Source organism: Patiria miniata, unplaced genomic scaffold (assembly GCF_015706575.1).
Source record: "Patiria miniata isolate m_02_andy unplaced genomic scaffold, ASM1570657v1 HiC_scaffold_1, whole genome shotgun sequence".
In the NCBI taxonomy this organism is placed as follows: Eukaryota; Metazoa; Echinodermata; class Asteroidea; order Valvatida; family Asterinidae; genus Patiria; species Patiria miniata.
In genome coordinates, this window is record NW_024037047.1 from 9321034 (window position 1) to 9337626 (window position 16593).

Genomic DNA, 16593 nt, shown 5'->3' on the forward strand with positions numbered 1-16593 from the left:
TGCACTACACAAGTTTTCTGTTTTATTACAAATTAAAGGTCCAAGAAAGAATCTTTTAAATATTCTGGTTTTATCTTTGTTAAAACTATCAAAATTCGAACCTCACTGAAAATTCAAATCTCAAAACTATCAAAAGCTAAAAGTTAAGATCTTCAGTTCACTTTGTTCATTTTTGAGACTGAAACAGTACTGCATTAAGTCACCAAAAGGAACATAAAATAGTTTGCTTTCATGTGCACAATTTTCTGTTGATTTAGTACATCTACATGTACATGTACAATATCTTTAGTATAGAGGTTATATCAATAGTTTAAAGGCCTGAACACCAAAACTAATTTAAATTCTTTAAATGGTAACAATTTATTAAATATTTACATCTGTGAATGGTTTTTAGATTATGCATTAGGAAAATAGAGTTTATTTTCTATATCATAATTTCTTTACAAATATTATTAAATCATTTGAAATATATTGATGAATTGAAAGACAATGTGCAGTACGACATACAAAAAAGTAACAAAAACAGTGGCCCATACAATATTTCATTCACATTCTGTTACAAACCTAAGACTGAACCACTATCCCCAAGTAAATCTGAACCGAGTGATGCCAATCAGTAGTAATTTTTGTAATTACACTTTTAGAACTTGAATCTTAACTTGTGACCTGTTAATAAAACAGATGAACTAAGAATCAACTTTTTCTTGTCACTTCACCACCGGAATTCCACAATCCAAATTAACCTTAATAACCAATACTTTGGAATTTCAGTATAAGTACATAATGTGACAGATCAATGATATCACTTTCTGTCTCTTCGGTTTCAGTTTTTTTCAGCTGGAATATTTCATGTGATATCCAAAAATGCCCAATTTCAGTACTATCAACTACGACAATGTATGTAATACTTTGAAAAAAATATATATTTCCAGAAAAGGGATATTTCAAGTGAAAATTAAAATGGGTTAGAATAGCATAAAAATGCAGATGATCACTTAAGGACAGTTTTTTTCAGATGTTGGAAAAGAAAATGAAGGAGTGGGGGGATATTTCAATTAACCGTTTAGCCCTTGTACCGCCCCAAACTGCCCTGCCTGTTACTCCTCAAACCGCCCCAAACCGCCCAGCACTCTATGGTTGTATGGATTCATGCAGTATATACAATGTAATACAATGTAATACAGTGTAATACAATGTAATACAATGTAATACAATTGCTAAAGGGTTAAGTGCTAATGGGGTGAAATGGTCTAATAATACAATTAATGACTTTAGGACGTTTTTGTTTATGATTTTGGAAAAGTAAAGGAAAGGATGGGCAAAAGGGAGGGATGCTGGGGGGGGGGGATGGGTATGGTCTTGAATCCTGCCTACTTCTTGCCTTTCCTTGGCTTCATATTGGCTGGTATGCTCGGCACCGGTGGTTCAGGCTTGGGTACCAGTTGACCCTTAGCTATCAGGCTAGCGTATACCTCTCTGCACACAAACAAAACAAGATTGAGAGTTGAATAGTTATTACATACAAAAGTCATCAGAAATATGTCACTTTATAAAGTAAAACAGTTAAAAAAAAAGGGAACTCTATTAAATGTCTCTTAAATAACTGCCACACTGTAAGACTTTTGAGTAAGCTACCTGTATTTGTTGAGCAATTTTTGTGTTTGCTTGGCGCATTCTATGCAACTTTACATGTGGAATGTAATGGATTTAGGGCAGTAAGGGTCGATGCTTAACAGGCACAATATATTACGTACTTACCGGAGTTTGTCACCAATCTCGTCAAATGTTTTCGGCACGATAGCCCCAGCCTCTGCAAGAGCTTGGTTTTTAGCAGCAGCTGTTTCCAAGGCAACATCGTTGCCTGCTCCTGAGTGGCCAAAATAACCCGGCTGGAAAAAAAATCAAATGTAACAATAGTTAAACAATTTTTGGAACATCTACCCCCCCCCCCCACAAAAAAAATCCTAAATTTCGTTGCAAAACGTGCAATTCCATTTCATCCATGCTTGTATTCTCTGAAGATCTTTAAACAAATTTTATCAAGAGAAAATATAAAGAAATTACTGGTTACAACTACAACTCAAAAACATCTGTGTAAAACAGCAATTTTTTGATCACATTAAGTCCATTTTAGGAACCACATTGCGCTTTGTTACATTAGCAAAGAGAAATATCCTGGGTTGAAACTGTATAATTATTGTGACTTACTTCTGATTTGAACATGTCGGCACACTCGCCAATGCAGAAGGCAACCATTGGTTTGCTGAGCTTGCCGCTACGTAGAGCTTCACATATGTCATACTCCTCACTTCCACCAAACTATTGGAACCAAACACAACAAATGACAAAGTAAGAAAATAATCCCAACACGGATGGGATGGTTGAGTTGGGAAAAACTGGTTAGGAAGATATGGCAACTCTGTGAAAAGGATCTGTTTAGGCTTAAAAGTGGAGAATGTATCAAACAAATAGTATCCAGTTTTTAAAATCAATCACAACACAATCTCAAGTCAAGTGGCATGCTATTCAGCTGTGACAAATGCATTCCTTTGTCTTTGTTTACACCTGTTATCTGTGATGTGACCTGTGACCTGACATGTGACAAGTCAGGTGACAAGTCAGGTGACCTGACTTGTGACCTGACTTGTGACCTGACTTGTCACCACAGACTTGTGACCGGACTTGTGACCTGACCTGTGATCTGAATTGTCACTGGACTTGTCACCTGATTTGTAACCTGACTTGTCACCTGACTTGTCAGTGAATGGATTACAACTCTGAAATGATAAAACATGAGAAAGCACACCTCTCCAAGCAGCAGCAAGATCTTGACGTCTGGGTTTGCCTGCATAGACATCAAATGATCCATGAACGAGGAACCAGTGCACCTACAAACAACAAGACAAAAAAATCTTAGACACTTTCTCCCCTGGCACAAGAATGTATACTAAAGTTGTTGTAAATTGGTGTTGAAATAATCTCCATCACTTTAATATGACACAATATACGCTTCCCCCACCATTCTGATCACACGACTTTACTTCAATGTGTGATAAAGTCTGTGCCATACTGTGTCATAATGTGGCAACAGTGTCATGGAGGTGATGACATTTTCCAAGCACAAACAATATATGCTTAGCCAACACAGGGTACTAACCAAAAAGTAAAGTGATGCATATTGCTTTTAACTACTTCTTGACCGATTGCCGACATAAATTTGTTAAGCAATGTATTCTTCCTAGCGGCTTCGGTGTCAATGTGGCCCAGGTCATTATATGGACTACATCACCAAACCAGTGTCACAGGGAAAACTGTTCACGGTTGCCAACTTACTTTCCGCCACCCAGCGACACGCCCTGATACAGCCCATCTGTGTTCCTAGCGATGTAGATGATCAGTTCCATACTCAGCCCACCAGACCGTGTCACCACGCCCACACTGCCAGGCCGATACAGCCGCAATGAGACCAGGTCATCTAACGAACCGCCGATGGTACCAAACTTGTTGCAGCGGAAACTGCCGGGCTTGATGAAGTTAACTTGCATGAGGTGTACGGGCTGTAAGGGGAACAAAGGTAGCAGGGACAAATTACTTACTGGATAGAGAATTTTGAGTTAGATTTTGAAGTATCTACGAATTGTTTGGAAGAGTGATCTGTCTTTAAGAGGTATTTTAGATGGATTGATTTTCTCCAAAAAAGAAAGAAACATCTTCTTTTAATTCCAATTTCCTGACTGTCTTACTGTGCAGGGTCCAACGATCAAGACTCCGTTGTTGTGGGCCATCTGAACTAAAGTTCTTGTTTGTCGGTCTGGGATGTGGCCTGCTATCATCAGAATGCAACGAATCTGACAAAAAATGGATAGTATAAAGTTAAAGATGATTTGTGAATTTGTGAACGATTAAACAAATTTGGGCCGAGAGTGAGGAGGGCAATTGACAGGGAGAAGGCAAAAGGAGGAAAGAGAAGTGGTGGTGGGGGAGCGGTTGAGGGGGGGGGGGGGGGGGGACAAGCACTCACAAATATATTACCCCTGACCATCAAGCTTATTTTTCTTTTCTGAAATTATCACAGCACCTAATTTCAAATGTGGAACCAATGACTGTGATAGTTTGTGATTACCTTCAAAAAATTAGAGAATCCCAAAATTCCAATGATATTATCAATCTCCACTGATTTATCTTTGAAAGAGTGATCAATTCCTGGTAAACTATCCAGCTAATGGACACACGCATTGTCACTACTGACTGGAGAACTGTCTTCACACATACGTTAGGACAGGCAAAGCTTGTATTAATTGTTATAAGCCTTGATATTTCTACTTTCCCTACAGTCTGATGGGCCTTATTCTCAAGCACACGGGATTAACTCAATGCTCAAGGGAATCACCAAGCTCAACATAAAGCAATCCAAGCTGAGACTGAACCTTCCCAATCTTACAAAACCCTCCAAAACCTGGTGGATTATGAAGGATATGGACGATTAGAATCAAGGCTAGAAACGTGGACCATATATGAATGAACTGAGTTGTATATAGGAACTTACATGTCTACACTTGACAGCCAGCATAGCACAGTGATACGCATCTCTGCCTGGGGCACTATTGACCACTACGGTAGCATCGGTGTGATTACTCATTGCTGTCTCTAAGCTGCTGTACACTGTCCATCAAAAATACATTGAAAAAACTTCAATTTTTGAGATGTTTTAAAGTTGAACAAAGAAATTGACTGGGGCGGGGTTCGAGCCTACGACCTCCAGATTGCCGTTCCAGTGCTCTACCAACTGAGCTTTCCAGCCCTATGTTGGCGGTTCTCTTTTTAGTAGTTTATTTAAAAATATGTTTTAATAAATAAAGTTATTACAGAAATTCGGTCACTAGTATTAAATGTTGGGAAACAAGCCTCAAGGTTCAACTTGCTGCATGATGCTTTCTGCAGTGCTTTTAATTTTTATTAACGGCAAACGTTGGAAGGATATCAATGAAATCAGACAGTCATGAACCGCAGAAAAACATGCATTCTTGCCACTCTGCATTTAAAGTCTGATTTTAAGGATTTAAAGTGTGATCTACCTGGAATGCTGACTTGACCTTCGGCCCACAAGAAACTCTCTTCTTTGTCTTCACTAGGAAAAAAATTTAAACAAATAATTAGAAATTAATTGACGAAGTTAGTCAACCTTGAAAACATTTCTCCCTTGTGGTGGTGACTCTGGTGGTGACTCTGGGGAATTTCAATGGATGGAAAAGTTTGTTTAATATCGACGTGAACTACACGACAGATTTGATCAAGGTGAAGCAGATTTTTGTTGGCACTATTTGAAGGGAAATGGCATTTAAAATGACAACGATTCAAACACTGTCATTTCTGGAATGCAAAATCAAGGGCTATAAACAATAAATTTGTGATGTACTTACCCCCCTGGATTCACAATGGCATCAACTGACGGTGTTTTCCGACCGCAGACAAAGTCAAAGTCCAGCATGGCCTGTACAGCCTGAGTCATTAGCCCAACGACTATTACCTGTATCAAAAAAAAAATGCAAAATGATCGATCGTCCTGAGATTGAAATCGTGGTCTTTCCAGCATGATTCTACGATTCAAACAGCCCCTGCTCCCCTCATACAGAGCAGCTTAAAACATAACGAACTTGATACCCCTCGTTAAGGTCAATCAATCAAACTATAGTTGTACATACCTTTGTGTCTCCATTGAAGATTTCATCAAGGTTGTTCTTGGCAATGACTTCATGGGATTCTGCTTGCTGTTGTGAAATAAATAAATGAAAATCATCAAGCACAACTGATATAACATGGCTAAATTTGCAAGATAAACACTAAATGGTCAAATTTCTTATTCCACAATCTTAAAACTTGGGACAACTACTGCCCTGGGAATGACAAATGGATATGAAATTGAGATGCCTCAGATTCTGTAGTTATGCTTAGATCAACAGCTGCCAATATGCTGTAGATATAACAGGTGTCTCATGAGAGTGCAATAAACTAATTAAAAGGGCATCAAAAAAGTACTTTTTTTTCCAAGAGCTATATCAGACAAACTTGAAATTCCCTGATGAGGTTCAGCATTCAAAGGCATATAACATAAGATACAGACATCAACACAACAAACAGACAACTTGAAAGAGAGACAAACTGAGAGACAGAGAATTCAAATTGAGGACAGCTCAGATGAATCAAGAATGACATCCAAACTGACCTGGTTCATTGGTTGGCATATCTTATCTGTATCATCGACGCCAGTCTCGACATCACGCAGCCCGAGTGCACACTGTATGAGGTGTGTCATGGGTACCGCAATGGAGAAGATATGGACAGGCAGGCCTAGGAGTCAGGAAACAAGACAAGTGCAGTTCGTTATTAGTGAACAAACAAAATGAGAAAAATGACAGACTGTGTAGGCTGAGGTGGGACAGTAACTGAAGAAAGAACAGTGTACCGACTCACCAAGTTCAGTTAGAGCTGATGGTATCTGTCCCTTAGACACTGTTGCTAACGTAGCCCGACGCATTAACAGGGAGATTTTGTGGGTTTTGAGTTTCTCTTTGCACTCCTGCAGAGCTCTCATTAGTCCCTAGAGAAAGCAGAAAGAGGGGGAAACATAAGAATGGACTGTAAACAGAAACAGAATTGAGGAAAGTAGACTCGACTACAAAGGACACATTTACACTGAGCTATATCTAACATTGCAATCTATAAGGTTTGTGTTGGAAAAATTAGGCTGATAATTTCTGCAACAATTTCTTTAGAAAATCACATAAGGCAGGCAAAAAAGCAAAGTCTGATCAATGTGTGAGGGACAAAGGTTAAAAATGTTACGACTATGAACTCTGCTGTGTAAGAACGGTCGAGTATGCTAGTTATGCAAAGCAAATGAAAATGGGAAAATGAGTTAAAAAAAAAAAAAAGAGCTATTGCTAGCTACAGCTCTGTACATACAAAAGTTTATATCATGCTGACCACACCCCTTTTTTCTGGGGGGGGGGGGGGGAGAGAAGGGGACAATGGATTCAATTTAATAAATGCCTCACCTGCATGGGTCCAACCTTGAGTTTGATCATCATGATCATATCAGCGACGTTGCTGCTCAGGATGAACGTCTTGCCCTCAGGGTGTGGCACTTCCACCATCAAATCGATCAACGTCTTGGTGAATTCGTACATCTGGTCTGCGGATGGGCGGCCAGAAAACTGGGTGTAGCAGGCTACCTCGTCTCGCACACCTAGCTCTGCTGCTGTGTCACTGAGGAGGAACGGCCAAATGAAGGAAGTATCAGGATTAACATTAGTGAGTTTTGCAAGTTCCTTTACCCAAAGTCAAGACACTTTTTCAAGAAACCTTCCTCAACCCTAAAAAATCCTCCACTGTTCAGGAACCAAATGCAACATTCTTTGTACTTCAACTTTTAAGGGGTACCACGCCCCAGGTAAAGCAATAGAGGACGAGCTCTACCGTCCTCAATCCCACAAAATCCTCCAAAACCTCCTGATGGATTTCTAATGATCTGGTTGGGTTTGGTTTAATGGGAGACATTTGAGACTCCGCACATTCAAAATGATGAAAACAATAGAAAAGGACCGTTGTGTTTTCTGCCACCATTCTCAAAAGTCTCCCATTCTCATGACGTTGGGAAGTTACTTATGCTGGCTTGGCATAAATTTTTCTGTAAAACATTTACTTCTCAAACTTTCCATTGTGAGGAAAAAACAAGGTGTAAATTATATTGGAAATCGCAAAAAAAATACTAAGGTTTACCGCTGAAGAAAAATTCTGTTTCAAAAGGTCAGTTTAATTAATTTGATTTGTGATACACTAAAATGGGAAATCCTAGGTCTGTGATAGGCAAACAGGTGGGTAGATTGTGGTTGATTTACCTCATGACCAGAGAGGTCCCACCACCGGCTATCAGACTCCAGATTCTACCAGCTTTGTTAAGAATCGTCAGATTCATAGAGCATGGTGTGCCGGCAGCAAGTTGGGCAATACGCAGCTCCTAAAATCACAACAAAAGAAAACAGCATATCAAATGTGCAGCTTGACAAATATAATAATCCAAAACTCAACACAAAGTATGGAAAACTATCTTCAATTTCTTGAAATAAAATCAGAAACGTAAAGAGTACACACCTCAGGATGCAGGTCTCGGCACAGCGACGGCGCAAATTGAATTCCGTCCCATAATTCCTTGCACAGGGGCGCGGCCTTGGAGTCCACTTTGGCTGCGACGTCCAGGATGTGGATTTCAGAATCTGTGACCACTGTGTGCAAAATAAGGTGCAAGACAATTACTGTCAATAGCTTGTAGTGCTTTCTCTGCTGGGGTTAATCTATTAGTAGCAAGCCAAAAGTGGAATTTTTGTGGCACGGTTGGAAATTTTGAGAAAGAGCTTGAATTTTCCGTGTGAAGAATTTTCTGGATGGAACTGGAACCAAACTTTCTAAATTTCAGGAAAAAGGCCATTCAGAAGAAGACTACATTTCACAAAGGTTGACTTCTGGCTGATTGTGGACTACTGTACCTACCCAATGGATTGAGCTCCAGATATGTAAAGTGTAAATCTCTGAAACACTTGATGAGAGACTGGATGAAACTGCACAACATTCTAAAATGCAGGAAAACACAAAATTGTTTTCACGATTAGAACAAGCGGTGTATTACTACCTATTACCTCGAAATGAAATAAGATCTTGCAAAACATAAATGAATACCTACATGAATTGTGGGGGTTAAACATAACTACACTTGCATATAAGGGAGGATAATTCTTTGACTACTTAAAATGTTTGGACTGATAAAATCTCGTTCGTGCTAAGAGTATCTCTTGGCTGTGAAATTTTGGCATCAATAGTAATCTGCATTAAGATTTTGTACTCTATAAGAAATAACCATACAAAAGCTCAGAAAGAGACATAGACCTGAGTTTATTCAAATTTGCATCCCTCTCCTAATGAGAGAAAGAAAATATGACAACAGTTTACCGAATCAACTGAAAGACGATTCACATTGGCTGTTTTGCGGCTAGGACTGGACTTTTGGGTCAAGGAATATCTGTAGCTGAAAAAAACCCAATTCTAAACAAGCCACACTGTCTTTGAGACAATAAGTTCCTTCGTTTACTCACTGTGTCTTTGTGTTTTGAACATTCTTCAGCAGTGTTTCTTGAATTGTCTGTTGCTGGGGCATTTCCTCCAATCCCACATACAAATGGTCAGCCTATCATTATAAGAGAACAACAAAAAATACACCATAGTTAGCTTTTCAAAACTTTGTTGGGGTTGAGATCAAGTACTGTATTCCACCCAGGCCAACATGTGGATAACGCTTTTACGTCCTTACTTGACTCCGTTGGTTGCCCTGGAATTTTGTTTCGGGATTTTCTCCCATTTCAAAAGTCGATCTTCTCCATCTAATCAATCTATGTGCAATTTTTGGAAAACCTAGCTTTATTACCTGAAGAAACTAAGTAATAAAATACCTCCTCATCCACATTTCCCACATCCACCCCTCCTTTGGAATGGAACAGCACAGCATCATGGGATTCTGTGTGACAGTAGATGCACAGGTAGGACTCTTCATTTTCTTGATGGGGGAGGTAAGGCTCAATCAGAAATTGCTTGAGGGTGCCCTCAACGCCATCCACCTATAACAGAGGTCAGGAAAATGCAAGTAGAAAACCACGGAAAACAACAAATGCACGAGTCGGAAGTTAAAACTACACTGTTGCGAATAGAACAAATCCAGAATGCTGCAGGTGTTTTGTTTAAGTAAGCACATTTTAAGGTAATGTTTTGTATTATTTATGGCAAGGATCAACACTCTTAAAGATGATTCAATTGTAAGTAAACCATTTGGACTCCAATTTTTTCATTTCTCAAAACATGTCCACACCTTTAATCAGAAAATGTAAGGGGAAAAGCTTTCTTTAAAACGGAATGAAGTTTCCTTGAATGGGACTCGAAACTTGACTAGTGAAATACTCAGGGTCTCAACTTTGCATCCAAGTAAATGTTGGAAAAGAAATAAAGAGTCAATAAAGTTGGTTTGATTTTGTCCCCCACCTTTTTCTTCATTTGAAGTGTTGGGCACTATCCCTAACTTCCACCTCTACACTACAGCGATCAATCTTACTACTTGAGGACTTTCTTACCTTCACCTTGGATCCCAATTTCTCCTGGATCCAGAGTTTTGCCGTGTCAAAGTCCACATTGAGCTGGATCAGGCCCAAGTGTTTTCTTCGCTTGATGGATTGATCAGGCTTGACTACCAAACCAGACTGCAATGAATCAAGATAGAAACTGTGATCACAATGGAGCCGTGCACAAGTTTGCTCCTCACTCAGTCAAACTGTTGGAGGGACTTGAATGCATTTCCACTGTAAGCCTGATCCTCATTTCACGGCTCTGCTTAATGTAGAGTGAAATGTTTGTTGCTGTAGCAGACAATTCTGCGCTTACGGTTGGCACTTGTCACAGGTTATCGAGGAATTTAGACTTGTGGGTGCATGAGTACGGTAACAGGGTTAGTGCAGACATTTTCCGCTGGTGCTGTTTTTAGCCATAGAATGGTTTTCGTAAGCACGGAATTCTGTTGCAAATGTAGGGGGAGCCCTGTGCAAACTTTACCCTAGTTCAACAATTTGGGACTCTCATTCTAAATTCACAACTTCACCCAAGCTATTGTTTTCTAGCCATGCTAGCCTTTGCTCTAGATGGCAAATTGATCATGATGATGATGATCAACTTCAGCACGGACTTTGTCTATGGATCAGAATTCTTCCTACACTTTAATAGGGTCATGGTCATGACGGTAGAACTATGTCTGTGCTCGCGTACAATAATTTTTTGTAATTTTCTGGAGTTTACCCAGGGAAAGATTCCCATATCTGGACATCACTTGTAAACCTGTGCACAAAACCCTGTGACTGGTCTGAAAATGTGTAAGTGTTTTCTCAGCAAAAATTGAAAATTTGTCACTGCTAATTTTGACTGTTTAGGATTATCACTTTCTTATCTGCTGATGGCTGTGATAAGTCATTTAAATTTTAAGGGAAAAATTACTGATGGCCAGATATGGGAATCTTTCCTTAGGCCTACCGAGCCCTAAATTTTATCATTGGGTTGTCATTTAGGAATGACAACCCAATGATTAAAATTTAGGGCTGGGTAACTCCAGCTACCCAAGCCCGCCAGACCATGTCCGAATGTTAAAAGGCGATAAGTTGGGTCCAAGTTACTCGGATTACCCAAGGCCAAGCACCAAGTCCAAGCCCCGAATATGCGAATGCATTGTATTGTAATTTGTATACCTACTCCCTTTTTTTTTTTTAAGACTTTTTACCCAACAATTTTACAACGAAGTTGCACATTTTGTTTCTTGATTGTGTCACTGTCAGCTTACCAATACTGCCCAACCTAACGTGTCCAAGGCTACAGATATAGCAAAAAATGTTGTTTTATTTCCACAAAATTTTCGCGTATTCTTTCACTGTTTCAGTTTCACTTCAATGTCAAGTTGACTTGTTGGGGACAAGTGAGGGCGCTATACACAATCCATCCGCGCGCTCGCGCTCTTCGTATTTATACCGGAAGCACTTTGGAAAGGATTTTTCTCTTGGAGTCTTGCTGCATCAAGAAATGTAGACAACACTGACAAGGCACTGGTAATCAGGTAAAAGTGACGTCACTTCTATGCAAGAAGATAAACAGCGCCTTGGTGGTCTGGGAGATGTATCATTAATCCCTCGGGCGGGATGGAATACCTAGGCTACCGTCAGTCACTTCATACGCTGATACTTTTTTGATAGTGTGCATGCTGTGGCGCATGGCGGTACATTTTTTTTCCGACTTGAAATTCACTGATTTAGTGAGTTGCAAAGTGACCTAGGTCATATATGGCCTCATTTTTAACATTTAAAACTACTACTACCCTACTACTACCGTTCCAGACCTAGAACTTAAATCCTGACCATGTGCATTGTTCACACTAGGGCGCGCGCGCATACTACCGCGGGGGGGGGGGGGGGGGGGGGGGGGGGGGGGGGGGGGGCGTGGGGGGGGGGGGGGGGCGGTTGCGACGTCCGCTTTCGATAAAAAAAAAAACCTAGCGAGGAGATGGGCGTGTCTCGAATCCCCCCCTTTTAGCTGTGTTACTTTGTTCACCGGACTTTTTACAGCACGATATGGTTTAAAGATGGACAGATTATTGGAGTTTGGAATGATATCGATTTCGCAATTATGTTACTTCCGAGGTCGAGGCTGATAATCAAAGTTGACAATTTTTACATGTATTTCTTTTAGTTTGCATTTTCTTCCAACACGTTTCAATTCCAGCTCCTCTGGCTGACCCCGCCACTGAAACATAAAGTTGTCCAAAAAGTATTTCTCAGTTTTCATTCAGAAGTAATTTGCATTGAATTTTGATTTTACAAAATAAGAATACTTCAAACTGTGGAAGATCGTGAATGTCCATTGAACCAAATCTAGAAGGACCTGACTACAATTACATTGCATTAAGCACAAGAAATAAATCATGCTACAAGCTTGCCGTTTAAATATGACCCTTTTTTGCCATGGACTAACTCTGTACCGGTACATTATTTTGCCGAGCAATATTTGTCTGCTGTGTTAAGACGTTGATGGCCTGCATAATAGGGTACATGTATCTATATACCTGTGTCCGTAGCCATGTGTTCTGCTTGCAAAGTTCGTCCCAGTCCGTCCTTCCGCCTACTGTCACACATTTAGCGCCGTCTGCTCGCTTCTGGACGCGGCGGCGTAACAGCCGCTTTCCGCTCACTTCACTGATGACTTTCTCGCTACAAACCGCCGACCGGGACTGGGTACCACTCTGCATTATGTACTCAAATTAATGCACTTTCTGGCAGTAAAGTAATTAAATCGCAGGGAATCGATCTCCCTTCACCTCTTGTGAGCTTCGAATTGTGGGAGATTTTGAAGTCGCTTAGCCTGGATGCTCTTATTTATACATCTCCTGACGTGCCAAAGTGATGTGATAAGCATCATGACTTGTGGTGGCTATTTTTAGATGATCCCCTGCCTGCCCTCAGTGCCCTGGACCGTACCCCGCCGCGCTCCGTGCGTTTCCAAGTTATAGGCACGGTATCCTGGTATCCAAGGAAGGTTTTCAAAACCTAGTTCCGGGTTCATTCAGGGAGGTCAGTTTTAAAGTGTTTACAGGTCACATCCGGATCTTTAGTTGGTTATTAATTAACCCTTATCATGACATGAGGCTAGAGCCTCTAGAGGTTGGACCTGGACCTCTGCACCATGACGTTGCTTAGCAACACTCTAGCACTCAATGTGATAGCGCATACAGGGTGAGTAAATACAAAGGAAGCCCGAATGGCAAGACCAATTATTTAATGAACTTCTGGGATACATGATGATTGTAGCACTTTCAAAATCTAGGATTATGAAAGCCCAATTATAATAAGCTTTCTCTTAGTACATAAATTATTCAATCATAATAATAAGTACTTTTCAAGTTACGAAATTGTGAACACAAACACCGTTTTCAAGTTCTGTCCACGGATCACCAAAAAGGTAAGTGTTCTTTCAGCAAAACGAAAACAATTCACATGTATGTGAATTGAATTGTTTTCGTTTTGCTGGGAGAACTCACACCTTTTTTATGATCCGTGGACAGAACTTTAAAAACGTAACCCTAAGGCCAAAAAAAAAGTCTCCGGTTTCTGGTATGGAGCTTGCCCAAAAAGTGGTGCGGCGACGCGACTTTTTTTTTTTACCTGTTTTTTTTGCTTCAAAGAATGTCGGCTGATGACTGCAAATGGTGCCCGACTAAACTTAGTGCAAATATTATGGGAGACCAGAGAGGCCACATAATTAGCTTATTCTCGATCATAACCCCATCTTAAAACACGTTAAAATTGTGCAGCAGCAGGATTCCAGTTAAACCAGTGAGTTTGGCGGTTTTGAGACATCATCTTTCATTGAAAAAAAAAACTTTTTCATTTTGTCGACACGCATGGCTACGGCGACGCACGCGCATACCAGAAACCGGAGACTTTTTTTGGGCCTAACCCTCTGTTTTGGTCCGAAACAGTGGAGAATTATATCTCTTTTAAAATGAAGCCCCTATTTCTATATTCATTATGAAAAACTTTTTTTATGAAGAGCTACTTCAGTTTGTGAGGTCCGTCTTGCCATTTCGTGACAAAAGTATGCGACCTATCCGCTTTACTTTGAAGAGGTTTTTTTCGGCCATTGTCCGTCAAACAATACCTTTCTTGGTACATAGGCGATTTTTGTCTGAATACAAAACCTCGAAATGGTTGCGGGCTCAATGGGCCCTTTCGGCCTTCGGGGTTTCCTTTTCATAATCCCGACCCTTATAGTGTCCGCTATAAAGTACACAGGATATTATCAGAAGGATACTTATTGAAACAGTTAAACAAAGGAAGTCCTGTTTGGGGGCAGATTTTGGGCACAACAATCTTATACAGAAAACCACAAATGTTCTGATTTGAGTTTTGGTTTGTTATTACCGGGTATAGTGACACAATAAAATTTGCGGTCCGGTTTGCTGTAAGACTTGGACAAGTCTACAAATATGACTATTTGCATTAGTTCCCATTGTGTCTGGTAATTATTTCCTTGATTTCTTAGTAACGGAAGTAGTATTGTGGCTATCAGGAATGTGACGGGTTAGGTTCCTGAAAATTGCAGTGTGAACATCCTTATATAATAATATTGCAAAACTTCAAGTTTTTGTTGAGTTTTTTGACAACACATTGGTATAAACTGAGGTCGAAAATTGCTGAACGTTATTATTATTTGGGGTGGGTTTTATTGGGGGGGGGGGTAGGTAATACCATTTATATTACCTTCCGAAATAGGGAGCGCTGCGCCCAAATTTAAAGGGCCGCCGAGCATACGACGCGTATGCTGCGATATCGCGATTTGTAGCAACGAGCAAAAATGATATGATATAAGAAGTGAAAGGATTCTGATAAAATTGTTTTGGTTTTGGATGTCATATAAAGTGACCCAGGCATCCGTATGAATATCACGGTTTTGTGAGAAAATAAAGTCTTTAGGGTATGCACCGGGGGTTCAGTGGATTCTTGGGGAACTGGAGTAGAAATCCATCTTATAGTTTGGCGTGAACTGGAAATAGAATTAAATTTACATCAAAATTAAGTGCATATTCTGCTCAACTGTTAATAACACTATAAGAACCTTCAAAGTTTCTGAAGTGACTCGAAAAGTTTCTGCTCATAGCGTGGATTGCATGGTTCCGATTGCATGGTATGCCAGCTAGTTACGACATAGAGCAAGGAACAGATCAGAACATGCTGAGGGAAAGTGAAGAAATCTCTTCCGGGAGGGAAATCCACCGGCCAGCTGTGGTCAAGTGTCACTGGCGGGGAAATCCCTCTCACCATGGAGCTATTAAATGCTCTCACGCACGTTCTGCCAGATGTCAAGGCCGTTTACACAGCAGGCACTGGGTGTTAGACACTAAATTTATAGCCGGCGCAAAATAACATCAACGAACGGAACAACATACATCGCAGCCATGATCGCAGGTTTACGAAAAGATCTCATCAAAACTCTACATTATAGGTTCAAATCTCACTCCAACCTCTGCGTGTAACCCGATGTCGGTCGGAGGACAGGTGTCCTTTAAGGTTTATTAATTATGATGACGACCACAGATTTCGCAAAATAAATAATAATAATAGTACCCTCTCAAGTCAAGTTGGTTAAAACTTTAACCAACAATGCGTAAATTTTTCCAATTTGACCAAAATAATGTTGGGTATATTTTACCCAACGCTGGGTAATGTGTACCCAACATTGGTCAAATAATATACACATTGTTGGTATTTTTACCAACTTTTTTTGACCACAACCAAATTTTAATTCGTGTTTTGAGAGCGTAGTTAATGACGTACATGCAGCTGTAGCGTTGAGTGTGAATTATGTGCTGCATTACGGCAGACAACGCGATAACCCCCACCGAGTTGACCGGAATAATTGCTTAATAATGTCGTGCAGGGAAATCCCCTAAAATGTACGCTGTACTATGGTTAGTACCGTACCACCCCATAGTAGTGCATTGCTTACTCAGCACTTCGAGATAAGGTGGTTGGGTTCTGCCCGGACGGCCGGCCCCGGTAATTTACATTGTCTTGAACACACACAGTTAGCAATGATTTTGACAATAAAATGGATGAAATATGAATTTAGGATAGGATAACTTGATTGTGTGGACGTATGATCTTCGGTCGAATAATAAAGTAACCAAAATTATATGTTAGTCAGTTTAAGCACGGATCCTAGACACCAGGATAAACGACTGTTCTGAGCTCTAGTACAAAATGCACTGAGCGGACTTGCCTTAATTGGTTAGACGCGTGATAATTTACGGGCATTAATAACCGTTGGCGCGTAATCGCGACTTTTCCAGATGTGCCATTGTGTTGGGTTATCGCACGACATCTAAAACGGAAATATTCATAAAGCTGCAAGTAAAACTGCTTCTTATTTAAGATAATAATAATAATAATAATAATATAATATTGG

At 40.2% G+C, this 16593-nt stretch overlaps 2 protein-coding genes across 2 annotated transcripts in view; one reads left to right on the forward strand and one right to left on the reverse strand.

Moving 5' to 3' along the window:
* LOC119722345 (ATP-citrate synthase-like) lies at positions 1-12981 on the reverse strand. The gene is made up of 20 exons (XM_038192407.1): positions 12695-12981; positions 10173-10298; positions 9501-9665; positions 9147-9238; positions 8548-8627; positions 8152-8282; positions 7899-8017; positions 7056-7266; positions 6472-6598; positions 6224-6348; positions 5703-5768; positions 5421-5527; positions 5076-5128; positions 4547-4662; positions 3744-3848; positions 3334-3557; positions 2807-2888; positions 2209-2319; positions 1759-1889; positions 1-1476 (listed from the first exon to the last, which is right to left on the reverse strand). The coding sequence occupies exons 1-20, from the start codon at positions 12875-12877 to the stop codon at positions 1371-1373; spliced, it is 2460 nt and encodes an 819-aa protein (XP_038048335.1). The 5' UTR covers positions 12878-12981; the 3' UTR covers positions 1-1370.
* The window catches only part of LOC119722351 (flavin-containing monooxygenase 5-like), an 11786-nt gene continuing 6779 nt past the window's right edge, over positions 11587-16593 (forward strand). Inside the window, exon 1 of the mRNA XM_038192421.1 lies at positions 11587-11692. The gene's annotated coding sequence lies outside the window, so the exon portion shown is untranslated. The remainder of the gene's footprint in view (positions 11693-16593) is intronic.

Coding starts and splice junctions, on each gene's coding strand:
- LOC119722345 (XM_038192407.1), bottom strand. CDS start 12,877: ATGCAGAGTGGTACCCAGTCCCGGTCGGCGGTTTGTAGCGAGAAAGTC. Junction 9,666..10,172: donor AATTGGGATCCAAGGTGAAG/GTAAGAAAGTCC, acceptor CCTCTGTTATAG/GTGGATGGCGTTGAGGGCAC. Junction 2,889..3,333: donor GTGTCGCTGGGTGGCGGAAA/GTAAGTTGGCAA, acceptor TGTTGTTTGTAG/GTGCACTGGTTCCTCGTTCA.